The sequence below is a fragment of the Microcaecilia unicolor genome, chromosome 10 (genome assembly GCF_901765095.1).
Source record: "Microcaecilia unicolor chromosome 10, aMicUni1.1, whole genome shotgun sequence".
NCBI classification, from domain to species: Eukaryota; Metazoa; Chordata; class Amphibia; order Gymnophiona; family Siphonopidae; genus Microcaecilia; species Microcaecilia unicolor.
Genome location: NC_044040.1, coordinates 84096913 through 84121498, shown reverse-complemented (window position 1 = coordinate 84121498; position 24586 = coordinate 84096913). Strand labels below are relative to the sequence as shown.

At 43.3% G+C, this 24586-nt stretch overlaps 1 protein-coding gene across 1 annotated transcript in view; it reads left to right on the top strand.

Moving 5' to 3' along the window:
• Positions 1-23850, top strand: part of TBC1D30 (TBC1 domain family member 30) — a 252698-nt gene extending 228848 nt beyond the window's left edge. Inside the window, 5 exon segments of the mRNA XM_030216536.1 lie at positions 9495-9634; positions 11923-12129; positions 22904-22969; positions 22972-23236; positions 23238-23850. Coding sequence (XP_030072396.1) covers positions 9495-9634; positions 11923-12129; positions 22904-22969; positions 22972-23236; positions 23238-23691 — 1132 coding nt within the window. The 3' untranslated portion in view covers positions 23692-23850.
• The last annotated feature ends 736 nt before the right edge of the window (positions 23851-24586 follow it).

The following is a 24586-nucleotide window of genomic DNA, read 5'->3' as shown; positions in this document are numbered from 1 at the left end:
AAACTCACGCCAAAGCCACGACAAAGAAGAAGTTCAAGATGTGGGTATTGAGAGTAAAACCATTCCTCCCACAGAAAACTTTCCGAAATCTAGTACAATCCACAGTACTCACCCATTCTGACTATTACAACAGCATCTTCATTGGTTGAAAAGCCCAAATCATGAAAAAACTCCAAACCGCCCAAAACACAGCAGCCAGACTCATCTTTGGCAAATCACGATTTGAAAGCGCAACACCACTTCGTGAAAAACTTCACTGGCTCCCTATCAAGGAACGAATATACTTCAAAGCCCCCACAATGATCCACAAGATCCTCCATGGCGAATCTCCAAGCTACATGACCAACTTGATCGATCTTCCAGCCAGAAACGGGTCTAAATCTTCTCGAACATATCTCAATCTTCATCTTCCCAATTGCAAAGGCCTCAAATACAAAACCTACTATGCATCCAACTTCTCCGTTATAGGCAGCCAACTTTGGAATGCCATACCTCGACACATCCAAACAACCAGTGAACACCTACCCTTCCGAAAGCTGCTGAAAACCTACCTCTTCAAACAAGCCTACCCAAACAACCCAACTTAATTCTTGAACCTAATCCATACCACTAGCACTACCCATACTCCAATCCTTTCCCCCACATCTCTTCCTATTGACTTACTCTAAATAACTATGTTATCTCTGTAATAACTTTGTACCATACTTTGTGTTATCTCTGTGATACTATGTACCATACTTTGTAAGCCGCACTGAACCTGCTATCGAGCGGGAAACAGCGGGGTATAAATGCTACAAATAAATATAAATGCTACAAATAAAATGCAGATTTTGGGAGCCAAACTATCTACACAGCAGGATGTGGCCCAGTTTCCTGGTAACCATTTATAAACTGAATCCTCAGAGAATGTGTAAGTCCTGAGGAACACAAGTTGCTAAGTGCAGCTGGTGCTATCAATATAGAACTTTCTTCATATTAGCTGGAATTTCTTTGCAACAAATAATAATGCCACCAGTCTTTCTAGAATTGATATGAGTTTCAATAGTCACCTTAGAGTTTGAATAAAGTAGTGGAAGTAAAACAGTTCACCCTATCATTTTACTTGTAGGTGTATTGTTGGGCACAGTAGCAGTATAATCATATTTGTTCTCTGCCAACTGACCATTGCCATCTGTAGGATTTGGTCATGCATAGAATGCCTGTTGATCATTGCGCCAAGTAGTAGTCTATTTAACTAACTGTTAAATATTAACAGACCGAATGACATGAGCCATGTTTTGAAGCTACATCAAGGAGGGTCATTCTACGATGTCACACTCAAGTTTGTCTTCCAAAACAAACTCAAGTGACATATTGTAGAATGACAGCTACTTGATGTGCCTTCATTTCATCAGGTTTATTCAAGTCAGCCACTACAGTGATATATACTTGTTACTTCATGTCTGGATCCTCACCACGTCTTTAGATATTACATAATGTCTGATCCATTATCTCTTTAGATATTACAAAATCCAATAATTGCTTAGCATCAAAAAGGTCACATAGGCAAAAGCAAAGGGAATGCTGCCTCCAGTATAAAATCATGTATCACAACAACAAACTTAACTGAAGGATAGCTTAACTACTTAAATAATTTTCCAGTAGGGAAAGAAATCGGTAGTCTCTGGCAATTGAAGAACTTACACACCACATTACTTTTTGAGGTGAACAATATTTTTGCCATATCAGAATCCAGTGTCATTCATTGTAATGTGGTAAGTTCTTCAATTGCCAGAGACTACTGAGGTCTTTTGGTCTCTCCCTCCTGAAAAATTATTTAAGTAGTTAAGCTTACCCTTCAAATGTTGTTAGTGCCAAAAACACAAGATTTTCAAATACATGCAAGGAATGCAATGACAAAAACTAAGACCCAGTGCCGGGGTCCCAAGTGTAAAGCCAAGAATTCCTGGTGCTGAAGGTTTGAACTGACTGGCTTGTAAGGGATGAAAAAATAGGGATTCACTGTTCCTTGTCATCATCAGCAGATGAATCCATTAACTGATGGGTTATGTCTGCCTACCAGCAGGTGGAGATAGAGAACACTGAAAAACCATAGTGCTCTGTGGACGGCTAGCTCCATCTGCCTCTATTTCTCTATCTCCCAGCAGGTGTGAACCTAGCTTGATCAGCTCCTGGAAAAATTCTGCCTGGGGTGGCTCCTGTGCTTTGCCAGTTGAAGCTGGGGTGTTGTGGCTGGTGGTGCGGCTGGTGGTGCCCACTTTGAAGGCATATAGGTTAGCCCTTTCCCTGCCTTACCCATCCCCCTGCCTACCGGAGTACCTCTGTTGCTGCCTGCCTCCAACTTTCCTCACAGCGTTAAAAAAAAAAAAAAAAGGAGTACGCATGGATTCTGCGTGTTTATTCTGAGGCTATTTTCAGTGGGCAGCTTGACCGGAGCTCGTTTGACTCGGTCTTTTGAGGTGAGAGTGGTGCCCAGCTCCTCCAGGGAGGACCTGCGGACACCGTTCCGAACGGGGTAAGTTTTGGCACAAAACCGCCATTTTACTTATATAATTCCATCTGGTCGGACGATGGCTGCTGAAGCAGTTAAACGCTGCTCCCGTTGTGGTAAACGTAGATTAGCAGCAGGGCTCTGTAAGACATGCTCTTTAGACGCTAGAGCTAGTACGAGCATGGCGAGCGATGATTCTTCCCACTCAATGGAGCTGGCAGCGGGCGCCATTTTGGAAGCGCCGCATGTCTCGACCCTCACTGTTGCGGAGGAGTCTGAGGGCAGGGGGACGCCTCGGTTAGAGGCTGCCAGAGGAGCTCCTGTTCCTGTTTCTCCTAATTTGGAGAGGGAGCGTCAGGGTGAGTTTTTCTCCCCGGAGTTTGTGCTTTTAATGCATAAAACCTTCATGCTGAAAAGAGCTCTGCCGCAGGTGTCTGACACTGTGCTGCTGCCTGGTTTCACCCCGGGTGTTGATGGCCTGGGGCTGTCTGCTTCCCCCGAGCATTGGAAGGACGCTAAACATAGACGGGTAAATTCCCCGTCGGAGAGTGGCGCACTTCTCTTTCCCCACCCCGGGGTCGGGCGGTGTGGATTCTTAGGGTTCAGGCAGGGCCTCCTGGTCTAATGAGCCAGAGGAAGGTGCCGGTTTGCCACCGGATCTGGATGATCCCAATGCAGTGAGGATTTTCCACCGCGATGAGCTGCCAGCGCTCATTTCTGACGCCTTGCAGGCCCTCTCAATTGATGATCCTGCTGAAGGCGACACCTCCTCTGGTAATCCGAGGATTGCGAGTACTAAGAAGCCTGCTCGAGCCTTTCCTATGCATGACTCCATCCAAGAGCTTATTTCAGCTCAATGGTCTGAACCCAATGGGCCTTTGAAAGTGGCCAGGGCTATGGGTCAGCTTTACTCTCTAAGTGAGGAGCTCTTGGCCCCTTTGGGGATGCCTAAAGTGGACGCTTTGGGCACGGCGGTGACTAAGAGGACCACCCTCCCCGTAGAGGGAGGGGTTGCCCTGAAAGACATGCAGGACCGGCGGCTTGAATCTGTGTTGAAACGGTCTTTTGAAATATCAGGCCTCGCCGTAAGGGCTGCCCGGGCCTGCCTTTCTTGGTTACAACAGGCAGTGGAGCAGCCCGTGGATGGTGCGGAGTCCCTCACTGAGGTTGCACTGCGGATGGAGTCGGCCCTGTCATTTTTGACTGACGCCCTCTATGATCTGGTCAGAGCTTCGGCTAAATAGATGTCTGTGGCGGTTGCGGCCCGCCGCCTTCTATGGCTACGGCATTGGGGGTCTGACATGGCCTCTAAGCACAGGCTGGTGAAGCTTCCCTTTTAGGGCCACCTGTTATTTGGAGAGGAGCTGGAGAAAATTGTTAAAGACCTGGGGGACCCTAAGCCCCAGCGGCTACCCGAGGATAGGCCGAGGCCTTCTTCCAGGGGTTCTATGTGGCCCTCCTCTTCCAGACCTCGCTTCTGTGAAGCTCGCAGGTATCGCCCGGGGGCGCTCTGCTGGGTTTTCTCAACGTGCCCGTTTTCAGCAGAGGAACTCCTTTCGCTCGGACAAGCATTCCGCAGCGGCCGGTTCAAGGCCTGGAGTTCAGGGGCGGCCCCTGCAATGACGGGGCGCTGGTCCATTCCTCGATTTCTGCAGTAAGAGGATGTCTTTCCCTCTTTCTCGAGGAATGGACCAAGATTACCTCCGGTGGGTCCTGGACCTGATCAGAGAAGGTTACCGATTGGAATTCAGCGCCCCGGTGAGAAACGTGTTTGTGGAGTCCTGATGCGGTACTGCCGTCAAACGAGCGGCAGTAGAGGAGACCTTACAAGTCTTGTTGCACCTCGGGGCAGTGATCCCTGTGCCTCCCGCCGAACACGGCCTCCATTTACTTTGTGGTGCCTCGGAAAGTCAGGTCTTTTCGACCGATCCTTGACTTAAGGTCAGTCAACGAGGCACTAAGAGTGCGGCATTTTCGCATGGAAACCCTGCGCTCCGTCATTGCGGCGGTACAGCCAGGAGAGTTTCTCACGTCTCTGGACCTAAAAGAAGCTTACTTGCATATTCCTATTTGGACCCCGCATCAACGGTTTCTCCGGTTTGCGGTGTTGGGAAAACATTCCAGTTTCGGGCCTTGCCTTTTGGCCTCGCCACAGCTCCCCGCAAATTTTCCAAGGTAATGGTGGTAGTAGCTGCCTTTCTCAGGCGAGAGGGTATCTGGGTTCACTCGTACCTCGATGACTGGCTCATCTGAGCAGATTCAGCAGACAAAAGTCATCTGGCCACAGCCAGAGTGGTCTCTGTACTGCAATCTCTAGGTTGGGTCGTCAATATACCCAAAAGTCACCTGACCCCCTCTCAGTCTCTCGAATATTTGGGGGTCCAGTTCGACACGGCCTCGGGGTTTGTCTTTCTACCCGACCAAAGGCAGTACAAGCTTCAGAATCAGGTCCGTCTGCTCCTGCGGATGTCTCGCCCGCGAGCTTGGGACTTGGTCCAGCTGCTGGGGTCGATGATGGCCACCTTGGAGGTAGTGCCATGGGCGAGAGTGCACTTGAGACCACTGCAGATTGCCCTGCTTCAACGATGGTCTCCCATGTCCCAGGATTATCAACGCAGACAACGCAGAACCTGGGGCTGGTGTTGAAGGCTCTCCAGTGTTCGCCCTTCGAGCCGCTGAGGCGAGCTTCGGAGAAGAATGTGACTCTAAAGACAGTCTTTTTGGTAGCCATGACATCGGCGAGACGGGTGTCTGAGCTCCAGGTGCTATCCTGTCGAGACCCTTTCTTACAATTCTCAGAGTCCGGAGTAACGGTACGTATGGTACCTTCTTTCCTGCTTAAGGTGGTTTCAGCGGTTCACCTAAACCAGCCCATTTATCTGCCCTCCTTTACTAGGGAGGAGTTTCCGGAATCTTTTGGGCAGTTACATCTTCTGGATGTTTGCAGGGCTCTCTTGCAGTATCTGCAAATGTAAACGACTTCAGGACCTCTGATCACCTTTTTGTCTTGTTGTCAGGTCCTCGAAGAGGGTCTCCGGCGTCTAAGGCCGCTATAGCCCGTTGGCTCAAAGAAGTCATTTTTTCTGCATATCTGCTGGCAGGGCAGTCTCCACCTGACGCGGTTAAGCGCATTCCATGAGAGCGATTTCCTCCTCGTGGGCTGAAACAGGAGCACTCCACTTCATGAGATCTGTAGTGCGGCTGCTTTGGCTTCTAAGCTGTCCTTTGTCCGGCATTACAGGCTGGATGTTGCAGCGAAGCAGGACACGCAGTTTGGAGCAGAAGTACTTGCTCGTGGAGTGGCATATTCCCGCCCTAACTAGGGAGTGCTTTTGTACATCCCATCAGTTAATGGATTCATCTGCTGCTGATGACAAGGAAGGGAAAATTAGGTTCTTACCTTGGTAATTTTCTTTCCTTTAGTCACAGCAGATGAATCCATGATCCCCCCCCCTGTCTGAATCTGTTTTTTGTTCAGTTTTTCCTGCAGATATGTTCCTTCATTGGAAGGTTGGAAAACAGTCTTCAGGATTTCTGTTTACTGTTCTGTTACAGGAGGTTGAGATCGTCCCTCCTTTGCGTGATTATTGCTCCTGTTCTGAGGCATTCGTTCGCTGTGAGGAAAGTTCATGTTATTCTACTTTGAGGATACACTGTGCTTTGAAAGTTTCAAATACTGAAGGCAGATGGAGCTAGCCATCCATAGGGCACTATGGTTTTTCAGTGTTCTCTATCTCCACCTGCTGGTAGGCGGACATAACCCATCACTTAATGGATTCATCTGCTGTGACTAAAGGAAAGAAAATTACCAAGGTAAGAACCTAATTTTCCCATTGCCGGGGTGATAGCTGGCTTGTGTGGGGGTGGTAACTGATTTCATGAGGAAGAGAATAGGATTAGGGAGACACAGGTCAGGAGAATGAACTAAAAAAAGAGACTGGGTGAAGATAGAGTGGGGAGAGGTCAAAAGTGGGTGACAGAGTAGGGGAGGAAGAGAAGAGAGTGGTGACAGGGTGGGAGGGGAAGGGTAGAGTGAGACTAGATGGGGAGGAAGGCTACTGGCTATGCATTTTTGCTAGTAGCCTGCAAAGTTGCATCAAGTGCTTGTTCTTATTAATCTTTTACGTTTTTCCCGCTGGGGTGTGAGGGTTGCAGTAATCACCTCCGACCAGTAGATGTCAGGGGTAGGACAATGGCATGTAAATAATGGCTCTAGCTCTGGGGAAAAATTCATCTTATAATAGCTGAACTAGATTTCAGAAATCCCACTTATTATTCACTGATAAGTTACAAGGACCATATGGAATAGAATAAAAAGGGGCTTTATTTATAAATGCAAAATATAAACAGTGGCAAAAGCAGAATAAAAGATTACTAATACAAATATGTAGAATGATGATATATATGGATGTCAAATGGATTAACACACACTCCCTATTATAAGGTAGTTGCCTAAAACCGAATGATCACAGGCTTTTAGAATTTAAAAAAAAGCATAGGATCTTGGTCTGATGATATTGGGTTGTCTCTGTAGGTGGCTGGCAATGTAGGAAACTGGTTGATCCTCTTGATCTTGGTCCTTGTGATGTGCTGTTATTCTGGGAGTTCAGGATGAGAGCCCCCTGAGCCTTCTGTTGCTGCATCTTTTATCATTATAGCATCTTGATATATGATTGATCTGTTCCCGATTGTTAAAGATATGGTAAACATAAGAATGTCTTTTTACGTCACTTGGATATTTCCCCAACTTCTGAGGCGCCAAGCAGTCTGGTGCTAACTCAGCACAATGTCCTTGCCGAAGGTTACTGCATGCCTCTGACTTAGCCCAGATGTCTCTCTGAGTTAATGGTGTCAGTCTCATGACCAAGAGTCTTTCTTTAAGATGTAAAATAAACATTGTTCCTTTTTTGGTTTTTTTTTTGTTTTTTTTTTGGGGGGGGGGGGGGGGTGTTAGGGAGGTAACCTGCACTTTCTTCCTGCCCTTTGGACTTCCAGCTCAGTCAGAATCAGAACTAAGACCTAGTGCCAGGATCCCTTATTTACAACTACCCAGGATCCTTTTTTTACCTATTTTGTATCTTTTCCCAAACTAATTTAGTCATTGCAGCAGCAGTCTTCAGTGAGGGGGGGGGGGGGGCAGTGCTCTTTCCAGAACTTCTATTATAGGCTCTATATCTGTAGACAGGGTTATTTCATAATAGGGTTTCTAAGCAGTGAAGGCACATGAGTGTATATATTACATCTATTTTATAATAGCAACATATCTTCCTTTATAAAATTGCCTTCCTGAAAGATTCAGCACAAAGTTATACATGCTGCAAGGCTGGGATACTTTTTCTGCTTGTTTGCACTGATACGTTAGAGAATGACACAGGGACGGGGAACCGTGGGGATGGGACGGGGACAGAGCTCGCGGGGGCGGGACGGGGACAAATCCCACGAGGGCGGGAATGGGGACAGAGCCGACAGGGACAACCTTTGTCCCTGTGTCATTTTCTAGTTGGAAGGGTAGAGGGTGGTGGTGGGAAGGAGGGTTATTATAGCTGCTCATTGTTATTGTTTTCTATTTGTAATTTATACACAACAGTTGCACAGCATATTGTTCCTTTTTATACTTTAATAAAAAGATTTAAATATAAAATCATAAGTGTTCAAGGCTTCTGTAGATGAGGACAGAGCCCACGGGGACAGGACAGGATGGGGACGGGGTGGGGATGGAGACAGGACCTGCGGGGACGGGGCGGAGACGGGGACGGGGTGGGGACGGAGACAGAACCCACGGGGACAAACTTTGTCCCCGTGTCATTCTGTATGATACGTGTATTTCATAACAAATGTGTTCATCTTGCCCATAAAGTACACACAATGTGTCAGCAAAACATACTTTTATGCATGTATACCTCTGGGCAATTTTATGAGAGCCTATTTCTGTTTATGAAACACTCTTTACATGCAAAGTAAAGATATAGAATTGCACCCTAAGTCAGTGGTCTTCACTCATTTTTAAGTTGGGGATGCTTTGGGTCCAAAAGGGCTATATGAGAGCTGACAAATATCTTTCTATGTGGCACCACATTATCAACAAATGTGTGCATATGACATCTGCCCCCACCAATCTGTCTCTCTAGTGGGCACCCCCTTACCTAAGCTTTTACCACCAATCTTCTTTTTCCTTCTCTCCTTCCCCTCAACCCCCACCAGGGCCACCTTTTCTACTTCTGCTCCCTCCTCCTACCAGGGCCAGCATCTCCTCCTGCTCCCCCCTTCTACCAGACCCAACTTCTCTCCTCCTCCCTCCCTCCAGAGCCAACATCTCTCCTTCTTCTCCCCCCTCCCACCAGAACCTGCATCTCTCCTTCTGCTCTCCTGCCTACTAAGTCCAGTATCTTTCTTTCTTTCTCCCTTCTCATGCCCTAACCAGGTTCAGTATCAGTCCTTTTTCTTCCTCTCCCCCCACATCAGGTCTAACATTTCTGCCTCCCCCCACCACCCAACCCTCTTATTTGGCAAATTGACCTCTAGTAGTACATGAAAATATACTACTAGTGATCAGGCACCGCCATCTTTCAAAATGGCAGTGCCAGAGTCAGGAGCAATTGGGCATCACTCCTGATTGGGTGAACAGAGGAGTGTTCAGAGTGATGGCCAGTGGAAATCGGCAAGGGCCACCCTAGAATTCTCCAGGGGCTGCCACTGACTCGCAGGCTTTGCAGTAAAGAATACTGCCCTAAATGGTGCCACTGCACAATGACTGATTCTCTTTCCTCCCGTAACTGTGAATGCTAAGCCATCACTATGATCAGAAGACCTGAGACAGGAGTCAAACTCGGGTTACTGATATAATCGGTCTGTTTTTATTTTGACTTATTTCATAAATTTCTAAATTAATAAAAACAGTTAACTTTTTCTCTTGGATTTGCAGAAGGTAGAGCAGTTTTCAAATTTCATATCACACAAAGTGGTCAGAGTACTGCTTTGCATTCAACAAATTCTTGCTTTTCAGAAGGCTGAACAAAACTCGAGACAGTGATGAGGAGAATGACTTGGATGATGAAGATATTATAGCTAATGCCATTGGCTGCCTTGGACCTTTCAGTGGACTTCTGGCACCAGAACTGCAGAAATACCAGAAACAAGGAAAAGGTATTAATTAGCTTTAACTGACTTGTGAATAGTGCGTATCTGCATATTTGTTATAAGTTAACTTTGGCGTTTTGCTTCGACTGACAGCGTTACATAAGAGTTACAACTCTATCACTGGGGAATTATACAGAAGACCTTATATCTGCTTCCACGGAGTTCCCCACCTTGATTTTATACTCTGACCCCTGAGGCAGGCATTGTGTAGGCCGAAACACAGCCCGTGTTGGGTCAATTACCAATAAAGGACTCCCGCTGTCTCAGTCTTGAAGGCCCAGTTGTGCTTTTTTCTGTTCACATTTTCTGTATATCCAGAAGTTTTATTTTCACCAAGTAATTTCCTCTTGCTCCTTTAAGCTCTGTCAAAACCAGGTGCATATCTGGCACCATGGAACTTAATCAGCAACTACTCGGGAATATTTTCCCTTCTTATATAATTCCCACCCCTGCCTCCCACATACCTAGTCAGAACATTGCAATGATTTCCTGGGCTGTGGCACCAGACCTTCTTCTGGAACCCCTTAACCTTGAGTCCTGAATCCGACCAGCCTTAAATACATCTCCCTATCTCCCAAGTTGCGAATGCACGTCCTCAGGTCTGGCCAACCTGGGGATCAAACCAGGATCCTTCTGCATGATAGTACACAGCACATTCAGCCTCAGCCACCAGGCCATCCCAAAAGTTCTTAAGATTAAACTAACAGTTTTCTTACATGGTGGATATCTAGAACATAGCCAGCTGTAATTGATCTGTTTCTTAATTATACTTAAAATTATTCTGCAGTATGCTGTAAGCCAAAGACAGTAAATGAATGAATGATGTTAAAGCTCGATTATTGGGCCTAAGTAGAAAGGTGTGTTGATCTATTAGCACTTCATCTCTAGAGCCATAGGGTTACCTCTTTTTGAGGACATGTCCAGGCAACCGGGCAGGTTTTGCCAATCTGCCCGTTTGTCCGGATTTCTGGACAAACGGACAGGCTGGTGGGCAGACAAATGGGCAGATTGCTAGCCTCCCCTCCCCTTACTTACTACTGCCCTGGTGGTCTAGTGACCTCTTCTGCCTTCGGGGCAGGAAAGAGCCCCCTCTTTCCTGCCCAAGGCACTGCCCTGCATGTATCCTTCCTGTTGCTAATCTCGGCGCCGATTCAAAATGGCTACCGAGAGTTGAAGTGACCTCGCGAGACTTCAACTCTCGGTGGCCATTTTGAATCTGCGCCAAGATCAGCAACAGGAAGGATGCATGCAGGGCAGCACTCCAGGCAGGAAAGAGGGGGCTCTTTCCTGCCCTGAAGAGGTCACTAGACCACCAGGGCAGTAGCAAGGTAAGGGGAGGGGGGGTGACGGGGTGTGTGACAGGGGAGAGGGGAAAATGTGACAGGGGGCGGAGTGAGGACGTGAAAGGGGGCAGGGCAGGGTTTGAAAGGGGCGGGGTTGTGGTGGGGGCAGGGCATGTGTCCTCCTTTTTGGGGGACAAAATATGGTAACCCTACTCAAGCCACAACTGAATCTAGTTTTAGATTCTGTGTCTGATGGGCCTTAATTTACTGTAGCAGTAATAAGTTCAGAGCTGGGAAGAGGGGGGTGAAAAACAGTTGTCATCAAGGTGATTGTGTTGAGTTGAGGGCATGTGTCTTCAGCCCTTGATCTGACAAAGGTTTCCTGAGAGGAAGGGAGAATCATAAACCTCTGAAGAGGGCTGCTAATGTAAATTATTAGTAATTTTTAAAAGTAGGAAACCAGGACTGAATAAATCTACACAGGTGATACGGGTTTATGTGGAAAAAATATCACCTTTTTCTTGCTGACATCAATCCATTGTAATTACTGGCAGACGGATGGCTACCTGTCATATGTGCTATCTTTAGCATTCTGTTGATTTTAATTTTAGTTCTATGTAACTGAGCTGCACTAAAAAGTTTGGGCCATTTACTTTATTCATTGAGTCTGAATCATTAACCAGATGACTTGGAAATCTTTTGAAGTTTAATAATAAGGACTTAGCAGAAACCTACAAAACATTTGTGGTTGCCCTAGCGTCCTGTCTCCTCCAAGCTGACCCAGACATACTAGTACACACTCCCCTCTCAGATATTTTTGTTTTATCATTGTTTTCGGTTGGTTTTTGGTTGGTGAAAGGAGACTGAAAAAAAAAAGTAACAAATTTTTTTTTGTCAAGTGTTTTTACATCTTCGTGTAAAGGTGTGGCTAATTATTCCCCAAGGCAGTGTGCTCTTTAAAATTTTTTGCAGGTGTCTTAATGGAACTCACTTCCATATTTTCTATTACAGAACAAAAGGAAGAACAAAACCTGGGTTCTAATAATATCGCTGAACTAAGTCCAGGAGCTGTCGATTCATATCGAAGTGAATACCATGCTGCTTTTAACAGTATGATGATGGAACGTATGACCACAGATATTAACGCATTAAAGGAACAGTATTCTAGAATTAAAAAAAGACAACTCCAGCAAGTTAACCAAGTTTATATCCGAGCAGGTAATTGCTTAAATCAGTGCTTCTCAAGTTGTGATCCCTGGTGGGGTCCCAAAATCAGTGTATTTCCACCCTTCCTCCCTCTGGAGCTCTACTGTAAACGATAGCAGCAGACTGCGAACCTTTGTGCATTCTCATACCCTGCCACATCCGTCATGGGCTTCTTGTTAGACCAGAAACCCATGTGTTAGGGTCTCGTTCTGTGAGCATGCACTGACCCACTCCACTGCCCTTTTACCTTTGTATGAGTAAAGTTTTGGTCCTTTTCTGGGTTATAAGCTTTCAAATGTTAGAATGGTATCATGTGTTTGAGCAAATACTATTCTAAATGCTTGTTCTGTATGCAGGTATGCTGAAATTTCCAGGCACCAAAGTTCTTTTATTGGACAAATTTATACACGAAAATTAGATTTTTAAGGAAACATATCAAATCTATTCTTACTTTCCTAATTAAATTTAAATGTGCCAGGTATTGTCCAGGGTTATCCAGACAAGGTATCTTTTAGATTCTGGAGCACAGTTGGTCTCTAATAAAAGTTCAAATGGAAGTTTAGTATAGCATGCAAATATGTATTTTTATCTAACTGATGTTGAACTAGTAATAGCCTGATAACTAAATCACCATCCAGGTAGGTAGAGTTTTATATTTGCATTTTAAGGAGTGGGGGATGATGGATGGTGGAGGCAGTTTAAGTTACTGTTCAACTGCATGTGGATTTTAACAGTAGTGGTAAATGTAGCCCTGATCGGAAAGTTAGGAATTTTTAATAACTTTATTTGGATCATTAAAATCAGTGAAAAAAACAATTTGGGCAGGGGTAGGGGGTGGAGCTGGTAAGTATCCAGCAAGATGGCCATGTAAGTGTGAGCTCAGGGCAGTGGTCTGATAAAAATCAAAATTTTACACTTAAAAATGTATTTCAAGTGAGCTTGCAGCCAAGAGATTGTCAAGATATGTGCCTTCAGTCAGAAATTGCCACAAATATGGCATGATTAATACATATGTGACATTTTTAGTTTAATTAACCATCAGGTCATACAATAACTAGCTATTCATCAACTTCTCCTAGAACCAATAAATTAAACTATTAATCATGTTCCCAGTGACAGCTTGGATCAAAGTTTTCACAGCCAGCCATGCCAGTTGTTGTCCCATTCATATGGAGAGAGCAGAAAGATCACGCTACAGACTGTTTCTGTTTGACAAATATTTTGGGCTTTTCTTCCAATACTTTTGCAGAAGGGAACTAGGCAGGGTTGCCTGTTATTTCCATTGCTATTCAATTTAGCACCAGAGCCCCTGGAGAACATGGCAATTAAAAGGAATAGGGACAATAGGGCAAATAGTTATGGAGGGCCATATAAAATCATTTTGAGTTACAGATGGAATTTGGTTTGCCCTTATACAAACCTTTGTGGCAACAGTTGTGCCATTCACTTGTGGATACTGACAAAAAAATGACTAAAGTAAAGTGACTTTAGGATCCAAACTCAACTCAAACCTCTCTATATATTCATTTATTAATTAATTTATATTGTAAGAAAAAATGATCTCAGACGTCCACAATGAGCTAACAATGCTCCTCCTGGGACCTGTATATCTGTCATTGGTCAAAAATACCTTTTTTTTTTTTTTAAATATATATACTACTACTACTACTTAACATGTCTAGAGCACTTCTAGGGTTACGTAGTGCTGTACAAATTAACAAAGAAGGATGGTCCCTGCTCAAGGAACTTACAATCTAAAGGACGAAATGTCAAGTTGGGGCAGTCTAGATTTCCTGAGTAGAGTTGTAGTGGTTAGGTGCCGAAGGCGACATTGAAGAGGTGGGCTTTGACCAATGATTTGAAGATGGGCAGGGAGGGGGCCTGGCATATGGGCTCAGGGAGTTTGTTCCAAGCATGGGGTGGGGTGAGGCGAGGCAGAAAGGGCGAAGCCTGGAGTTCGCGGTGGTGGAGAAGGGTACTGAAAGGAGGGATTTGTCTTGAGAGCGGAGGTTATGGGTAGGAATGTAAGGGGAGATGAGGGTAGAGAGGTAAGGAGGGGCTGCAGATCGAGTGCATTTGTAGGTTAGTAGGAGAAGCTTGAACTGTATACGGTATCTGATCGGAAGCCAGTGAAGTGACTTGAGGAGAGGGGTGATATGAGTATATCGGTCAAGGTGGAAGATAAGACATGCAGCAGAGTTCTGAACGGACTGAAGGGGGGATAGATGGCTAATGGGAGGCCCAGTGAGGAGTAGGTTGCAGTAGTCAAGGCGAGAGGTAATGAGAGAGTGGATGAGAGTTCGGGTGGCGTGCTCAGAGAGGAAGATGTGAATTTTGCTAATGTTATAGAGGAAGAAGCGACAGGTCTTGGCTATCTGCTGGATATGCGCAGAGAAGGAGAGGGAGGAGTTTGGCGAGGAATAGGGAGGACTGGAAGGAGGATAGCATGAATTTGTAGTGAATGAAATCAGTATGGGTGCAGGAGCGAAGGTATCGGGTGCAAGGGGTCAGCCAGGGCTGGGGATTGGTACGCCTTGTGGGACGGGAGATGGACGGACAGTGCAAGGGTGTCTAGAGCAGAGGAGAGAGTGGCATTGTAAGTGGAGACAGCTTTGTCAACAGACTCGGAGGACATGATGGAAGGGAGGAGATCAGAGATACTAGAGGATAAGCTTCAAATATTCCCTGGTATTCCTAACCCATTTACACTTCCAAAAAACTCGAGGCGCTAAAGTCACCAGAAAAGGTACCCAAAGTTTTAGAAAATATTTATTAGCCACTCTCCCAGCAGTCTCTACAGAAATATTCTCTATTCTCAGTAGTTAATGCATTTCCATAACATTAAATCTGTAGGGCGCTCACTGATCCATTATAACAAAATACATTGCTTTGCAGTCAGACAGGCTTTATGAATCAGCATAACACAAGCTCTGGAGCTAACTGAAGTGATCCTCCTTATCTAATAGATGTACTCTAGGATTTTTTTTTTTTCAATCTGTTCATCAACATTGGCAGAGCATTTTAAGTTATATGTTCCTTGTAAATTACATTCAAGTCAGTCTGTTATCAGTTCCTTCCAGTTGCTTATTTTAACCTTCATTTGTGGGATTCCTTGCTTTTATTTATTTATATTTATTAGGATTATTACCGCCTTTTTGAAGGAATTCACTCAAGGCGGTATACAGTAAGAATAGATCAAACATGAACAATAGACAATTACAGCAGTAAAAATATTCAAAAACAATACAAAGTATGGCATGGTATACTATTTACAATGTCAGCACAATACGTAATAGAACATTATAGGTGATAGCGAAGGGTAAAGCAAAGATGTAACATATAGAAGGGTAAGAAAGCAGGAAGAGTTAGAAAGTAAGGTGATTGATTTAAAGAAAGTTGCACACGAGGTCAGAGAAATGGTTAAATGTTATCTTAGATAGGGTAGGAGTGGATAAACATGTACTGCTGCAGTATATGCAGCCTGAGTACTCCTTGTGTGTGTGAGTGAGACTAACGAGTTAGTTACTTCTTCCAGTAAAGGCCTGGTTGAAGAGCCAAGCTTTCACCTGCTTCCTGAAGTAGAGATAGTCTTGTGTTAAGCACAGCCTTTCAGGCAGTGCATTCCAGAGTGTGGGGGCTACTCAGGAGAAGGCTTGCTTGCGGGTTTCATCTTGAGATATCCATCTTAAGACTGGTTATCTGAAATTTCATAATCCGGTTAAATCTTGGCTGTTTTCTGTGTAGATAGGTTATTGTTATTAATCTAGATGGGGGGGGGGTTTATTATTAGAGGGGGGAACTATAAGGGGTTTTGTTTTAACATTTTATTTTTTATTTTATTGATTTGTGCCATGCTAATATGATTTTACATTAAGGTATATAATCCAAGTGGAATGAATGAATGAAAATGAATGTGACCTTGTGACATCCAAGTGGTAATGTCAGGAAAGCAGGCTGAGATTTGGTACTGACTTGGTGAAATTTCTGGTGTGGAGAGAGATAGTACTGTGATAGCCTTGGAAGAGGGTCATAGTACCAAGAGGAGAGAGAGCCTAGAACAGAGCCTTTGAGATGCATCAACTAATGGTGGAAAACCAGTGCAGGAAGAGCCACCAGTGAATGTACTCAAAAGCATGATGTGAGAGATTTTAGGGGTTGGGGGGGCAGTTATAGCAGAGTAACTAGCAAACCTGTTACATGAGTACTTTTCAGTTTGTACAGTAGCCTAGCAGTTAGTGCAGCTGACTTTGATCCTGGGGAACTGGGTTCAATTCCCACTGTAGCTCCTTGTGACTGTGGGCAAGTCACTTAACCCTCCATTGCCCCAGGTACAAAATAAGTACCTGTATATATGTAAACCGCTTTCAATGTAGTTGCAAAATACCACATAAAGGCTGTATATCAAGTCCCATTTCCCTTTCCCTTTATTGGAGCACTATGCTAACCAATTGAGTATGATGTCAATTGTTAGGAAGCATTGGTCTATGAGTGCTATAAGTAGTCAGGTTCTCAGGATAGCCACAGTACATATGCATTTGCATTTAACGAGGACTGTAGTGTCCTATCCCTGGGCTAGGTAAAACAGCTAGTATTCTTTATGTAATAAGCCTTGGTGAAGTTTCCTAGTTTGAAAGCGGCAAGTGCTGGAAGTTAGTGACCAGTCTGAAATCAGTTGAAATACACATGTATTGTAATGACAAGAAAAACTTAACTTTTCACAACCAGGTTATCATTTTTGTTTTATCAGGATTTGAAGATGAAAAACACCCGGGGATCGCACTAGATCCCAGGGACCGGATGATCGATGGTATTTCAAAGATATTTTTGCTCTTTGTGTATACTTGGCTCCCTCATTGAAGACTTACAATTCACAGTGTCCTGTGATCTGGAACAACATAAGAGTACTTTGATTAGTAGAAGATTAAGTTGCTTTTAAATTATTAACTGCATTTAAAATACCTCTTATTGAAACTAACATGTGCATGTACAAACAGAATTTATATTGAAGATAAAATTCTGCAAATTCAAAAGCAAATGTTGTCCATTTCAAGGATTACTGTATTCTTTTCTAAAATGTATTGATCATGTTCAGCAGGGTAAATTATTTTTAAATTAAAAAAAAATTCTTCTCCTTAATTATTGGAATTGAAGTTCAGGACTAGTGAGATGTGCTAACAGAAACAGATTAGTCTCTCCTTGCTTCAGAGCGAAAAGAAGCAACTATAAGTATATGTACAGCTAGAAAATGTTCATATCTCTAAAAAGGAATATCAGTGTATGGAGTCTGAATAGAGTATTTACTTCTCTTAAAATGGATAATTATAAAACCAGATTGAGTTGAGCTACAGCTGCAAAAAGTGTGAGCTAAATACAGCTCCCCTTTCCCCTTGAGGTACCTAGGGCAAATTTTGAATATTCCTAAGAAGGTGCTTTTAGATAGCTTGGGGCTCATTTTCCAAAGAGAAAAATGTCCAAAAAGTGTCATAAAGCAGCATTTGGATGAATTTCTTCTCAAAACATCCAAATCGGTATTTTCAAAACCTATTTTGCAGATGTTACATAAGTACATAAGTAATGCCATACTGGGAAAAGACCAAGGGTCCATCGAGCCCAGCATCCTGTCCACGACAGCAGCCAATCCAGGCCAAGGGCACCTGGCAAGCTTCCCAAACGTACAAACATTCTATACATGTTATTCCTGGAATTTTGGATTTTTCCAAGTCCGTTTAGTAGCGGTTTATGGACTTGTCCTTTAGGAAACCGTCCAACTCCTTTTTAAACTCTGCTAAGCTAACCGCCTTCACCACTTTCTCCGGTAACGAATTCCAGAGTTTAATTACACGTTGGGTGAAGAAAAATTTTCTCCGATTTGTTTTAAATTTACTACACTGTAGTTTCATCGCATGCCCCCTAGTCCTAGTATTTTTGGAAAGCGTGAACAGACGCTTCATATCCACCTGTTCCACTCCACTCATTATTTTATATACCTCTATCATGTCTCCCCTCAGCCGTCTCTTCTCCAAGCTGTATAGCCCTAGCCTCCTTAGTCTTTCTTCATAGGGAAGTCGTCCCATCCCCACTATCATTTTAGTCCCCCTTCGCTGCACCTTTTCCAATTCTACTATATCTTTCTTGAGATGCGGCGACCAGAATTGAACACAATACTCAAGGTGCGGTCGCACCATGGAGCGATACAACGGCATTATAACATCCTCACACCTGTTTTCCATACCTTTCCTAATAATACCCAACATTCTATTTGCTTTCTTAGCCGCAGCAGCACACTGAGCAGAAGGTTTCAGTGTGTTATCGACGACGACACCCAGATCCCTTTCTTGGTCCGTAACTCCTAACGTGGAACCTTGCATGACGTAGCTATAATTCGGGTTCTTTTTTCCCACATGCATCACCTTGCACTTGCTCACATTAAACATCATCTGACATTTAGCCGCCCAGTCTCGTAAGGTCCTCTTGTAATTTTTCACAATCCTGTCGCGATTTAACGACTTTGAATAACTTTGTGTCATCAGCAAATTTAATTACCTCGCTAGTTACTCCCATCTCTAAATCATTTATAAATATATTAAAAAGCAGCGGTCCTAGCACAGACCCCTGAGGAACCTCACTAACTACCCTTCTCCATTGTGAATACTGCCCATTTAACCCCACTCTCTGTTTCCTATCCTTCAACCAGTTTTTAATCCACAATAGGACATTTCCTCCTATCCCATGACCCTCCAATTTCCTCTGTAGCCTTTCATGAGGTACCTTGTCAAACGCCTTTTGAAAATCCAGATACACAATATCAACCGACTCCCCTTTGTCCACATGTTTGTTCACTTCTTCAAAGAATTGAAGTAAATTGGTCAGGCAAGATTTCCCCACACAAAAGCCATGCTGACTTGGTCTCAGTAATCCATGTCCTCGGATGTGCTCTGTAATTTTGTTTTTAATAATAGCCTCTACCATTTTCCCTGGCACCGACGTCAGACTCACCGGTCTATAATTTCCCGGATCGCCCCTGGAGCCTTTTTAAAAAATGGGCGTTACATTGGCCACCCTCCAATCTTCCGGTACCATGCTCGATTTTAAGGATAAGTTGCATATCACTAGCAGTAGCTCCGCAAGCTCGTTTTTCAGTTCTATCAGTACTCTAGGATGAATACCATCCGGTCCAGGAGATTTGCTACTCTTCAGTTTGCCGAACTGCCCCATTATGTCCTCCAGGTTTACCGTGAAGTCAGTAAGTTTCTCCGACTCGTCCGCTTGAAATACCATTTCCGACACCGGTATCCCACCCAAATCTTCCTCGGTGTTTATCTATGCAATTCGTTTTCAGTGCGTCCAAATCACAAGAGGGTGTGTCTTGGGCGTTTCAAGAGCAGGATTAGGGCATGCTTAACACTTGCACGTTTTACAGCCATAATGGAACAAAACCAAAATGTCTACGGCAAAAACATCAACATTTTGGTCTAGACCTGTTTTTTAACGAATAAGACGCAAAAAGGTGCCCTAAATGACCAGATGACCACTGGAGGGATTCAGGGATGACCCCCCCCCCTTACTCCCCTAGAGGTCACTGACCCCTCCCACCCCCAAAAAATGTGAATAAAAATAGTACTCTCACCAGCCTCTGACAGGCTCAGATGTTGTAGCCAGGTCCATTAGAGCAGCGTGCAAGTTCCTGGAGTTGTGTAGTGGTGGGTTCAGTGCACTGTAGACAGGTAGACCCAGGCCCATATTTCCCCCTACCTGTTAAACTTATGGTGAAAACTGTGAGCCCTCCAAAACTCACCAGAAACCCACTTTACCCACATACAGGTGCCCCCTTCACTCATAAGGGCTGTTGAAGTGATGTACAGTTGGGGATGGTGGGTTTTGGGTTGGTTTTGGAGGGCTCAGCAGACAAGATAAGGGAGCAACGGTGAGGTGTGTACCTGGGAGCATTTATATGAAGTCCACAGCAGTGCCCCCTAGGGTGCCCCGTTGTGCTTCTGGGATATCTGGGGGACCAGTCTACTAAAAACGCTGGCCCCTCCTACATCCCATTGGCTTGATTTTGTGTATTTTAACTTGTGTGGGTTTTTTTTTTTTTTTTTAAATAGCCCAGAAAGATAAATCCACAAAGCACAAAACCTTTCAAAATGGTATTTTCGGGGGGAAAAAAGACGTTTTTCCTGTTTTGAAAATGGTTAAATTTACTATTCAGATTTGGGACGTTTACCACAAAGGGGGAGGCTCTGTATATGGCGCCTAAATAATCAGCATGGAAATCGGTGCCAATTAAGGGTTTTCTATAAGCGTCACCTAGATTTAGGTGCAGCATATAGAATACACTTAGTTGATATTTCAGCATCTAAAACTATGCGCCTCCATTTACACCAATGAAAATGTGGCATAAATCCCTGTGCGTACATTTAGGCGCAAGGGGTCATATTCTATAACTATGTGTGTAAATTTTGGAACGTCCAGAAAATGCCCATTTCCCTGCCCAAAACCACACCCCTTTTTGCCTGCACACATTTGAAGTTAGACACATTGCGTTACAGAATATACTTAGCGAGTTGTGTGCATAAATTGTAATTATTGCTAGTTAGTGCTCGTTATTGCTTGTTAAGAGCTGTTATCAATGCTGATTAACTTATTAAGCCAATTAAGTTACGCACACAGTTATAGAATGGGCTCAGATTTCAGCGTGGATGTCTAGGCACGCTATTTAGAATCCAGGAGACAGCGTACAAAGTCCAATTTAGATGTCATATTGAAAATGCCCCTCCACGTGTCCTAATCTACTGTTATGATGCATTAAAATAAAACAGTTTTGGAAGGAATTGGTTGGACATGGTAAGACCTTTCAGCTCGGAACTATTTAAAGTAGACTGAAGTTGGTTCACGCCAGTTGCAACAGGAACATGGTTGTAACACTTTCTAAAGACCATTGTTGGTTAGAGGTACCTTGTGCTTTAAGAAATGGGTCCTTTTTTCTTCTCCCCAGTATTTCATTTATATATAGGGCTTCTTGTTTTAGGTTTCAACCAATAGACATCAGTATAATACTCCAATACAAAAAAATTAAACACCATTTTTCACTCCTTCCCTGGCTTATCTTGTATCCTTCACACGGTTGTTGTGCCCCTTCTGCACTGAGAACTTCGATGTGACATAAATGTATGTTTGATTTCACTAGAAAAGGTACCCAGTAACAGTACCTGTGATCCGAAAACACCAGTAAATACTGATATTTTTGTACCCTTGAACACCTAATTAACCGGAAAATAAAAACTTAGATTTATAATTTATAAACTGTTAAGAATAGAAGCCCTATTTATATTTTGAACTGTAGGGGAAAAATTCAAAAATTATGGGGTAAGGATGTATTGTTTGCCCACACTCCAAGTCATCTGTGAGATTTTGGCTTTCTCATCTTTGTGCTTTTTATTTCCATGCTATCTTTCTAAATAAGAAAACAAGTCTATGGTTTCCAGGCAGTCTATGCTGTGTTTTTAGGAATGCAGAAATATAATAAAAGAAAAAATTAAACTTTTACATTAAGGGGCCTTTTTATTAAGCTGCACCAGGTACTAACATGTGCCTAACACAGCATTAATGGCCTAACGTTGGACACGCTAAATCCTTCTGTGTTAATTCTGCAGTCTTCACATGCTTATTGTGTATTAAATAGTTTTAAAAAAATTTCAGGGGCATGATGGGGTGGAGAATGAGCATTCTTGCACTAACCAATTAGTACTTCTACAATGCCATCTGCTAACTGGTTAGTGTACAGTTAATGTGTGAGCCCTTACTGCCTACTAAATAGGTGGTGGTAGGTGTTCACGCATTAATTTCTTTAAATGGCCACACACTAATGCAAAAATGATCACACAGCCATATATTTAAGAAATTGGAAAAAAAACCAACCTTTTTTATGCATGTGCTGAACGTGGGCTTAGTGTGTGGGAAAGTTCCACATTAGGGCACACTAAGCCCATTTGGTAGCACAGTGTAGTAAAAGGATCCCGAGCTGCGGTAAAAGGGCCATGCTGTAGTGGTGGGGGCTGTTTTTACCGCGTGCCATTGAGGTGACAGTAAGGGCTCCCGCTGTAACCCATCGGTAACTGTTTACTGCCCGAATACCACTGGGTTAGCGCCGCACTAGAAATTATGGAATTATTTTCCATAGTTCTGGAAATGGCATGCACTCAAGGCAGAGCTACCACTGGCGGCCATGTTGGACCGGCGGTTCCAGGTTGCCACATGACAACCCTATAGTAAAAGGGCCCCTAAATGCGTTGTATAGATAACACAATTCCCTTGTAAGGATACTTATACAACTCTTGTTTAATTTTATTTGACTGCAGTTTTCTAATGTTGCAAGAGTATTCAGCGTAATGTGACGATATTTATATATGAATTCATGCTATTTAATATTGCAATTATTGAATGAGGAGATCAATAAGCTAAATTTAAATATAGTATCAAAACAAAAAATATTTTATTCATTATTCCATGAAATTTATATTTATTATGAATATTGTCATAAACAAACTGAATTTGACAATTTGCCAAAAATCACACAAGTGACAGGAAGTTGCCATGTATGAATGAGGGAATATTTGTTCTCTTGATCCATTGATATACTATACATTAAATTCAGCTTCCACTATCATCAGTCCCTTAACTTTCCTTTCCTAAACACTAATCTCTATAGACAGTTGGCAGTTTGTTTTAAAGGTAATTGATGTCAAATATTGCAACAACATTTTTTTTAATTGTGTTTTCTTTTTAGATAAAGGGCCAGTCACAAGCCTTCTGCCTTCTCAGGTTAACCCATGCACCAGTAATAAACCCCTTCTATGGGGAAGAAAATGAAACCAACTAACAGAGCTGCCAAGAATGCAATCGTACATGTACCAGGATACAAAACATCGCCAATACCCTCTGAAGATGTTAAAACAAAACTAAACTCCCCATGGCGCACTCACATGCGAGTACACAGGAAGAATATTGCACGTGCGAAAGGGCAGTTAGGCTATGGAGATACTATAGGACTATAGAAGAGCAGAGTGAAGTAGCTGTAAAACCCCGAGTCCAAAACCAAGTGATGACTTGGTGAAAAATTCTGAGTCTGCAGAGAGAGAGCATAACAGTCCAGATGACAGAACTGTTATGAAAGTTGATGGGACAGTCTCCTGAGCCGGTTTTATAGGGATGCCAGTGCAAATATGACTGTGATCAGCACAATTAGAAAGGCTTGAACTTAACCAAAACAGTGTCGAAGCAGAGCAGATCATGAACCAGCCATGCCAAACAACTGTTTCAGGTTCACATGGTAGTTTTTGTGAAAATGGATCACTCAGTAAATCTCCCCAGATTAGCAGCCCTAAATCTCAAGCCTTTAGCCCTTTTCCAAGTGTTAAACCACTTCGAAAATCAACTGCAGCAAGGAATTTGGGGCTCTATGGACCAACTGATCGAACACCAGCTGTTCATTTTCCTCAAATGAGCAAAAGTTTCAACAAGCCTGCCAATGGCAATAGTGGAAGTAAGAACGATGATGAAATACCAGCACTTTAGATTTCTAGAACTTTTCATTTTCCAGGTAGTCTTGATATCTTTAAGGGGCCCTTTTGCTAAACTGTGTTAAGTGATAATGCACAGTTACTGCAAGAAAAATGGCCTAATGCAAGACATAGTAAAGCTTTTCTATATTTATATTTTTGGGAGGGGGCATGTCAGGGGTGGAGAATGGGCATGGAAGTGCTAGACAGCTAGTGTGCAGAAATTAGCACACACTAATTGAATAATGCTGACTTAAGGCAAGAGTCTTTAGCACCTAAATAGGAGACAGTGAGTGCTCCTGCTTTAAGTTAATTCAGTTGCTGCGCACTAATGCTATAACATTATTAGCACATGGCCAGAAAACGATATAATTGAAAGGTCAGATTTGCAGTTGTGTTGGAAATGGGCTTAGTGCATGGGAAAGTCCCACATTAGTACGTAGTAAGCCCATTTACTAGTGCAGCTTAGTAAAAGAGTCCCTAAATTTGTTAAACAAAAAATGAGCATTATAAAAACAAAATCTATGAAAATACATAGGTCCCTGCTTACTAAGCAGCACTAGAGGCACACTACCGTTTTTAACGCATGCTAAACAGAGTGCACTAACCGTATAGGTGCCCATAATATTCCTATGGACATCTACACGTTTAGCAAGCACTAATTTTTTGCACGCGCTAAAAAGCACTAGTGCACATTAGTAAACAGGGCCCTTAATGGATTAGTCTAGCTATAATGTACTGTGCTGCTGTACCACTACAAATTCAATATATCCATTTGAAGAGTACACACGAAGAAAGATTATAAATATTATAGGTCTAAATAAAACATTGCGATATACATTTAGAAATTTGGTTTTCTTTAAAGCTAAGAGGAGACTGTAAAGATAAAATGTATTATTTCTATCTAGCAT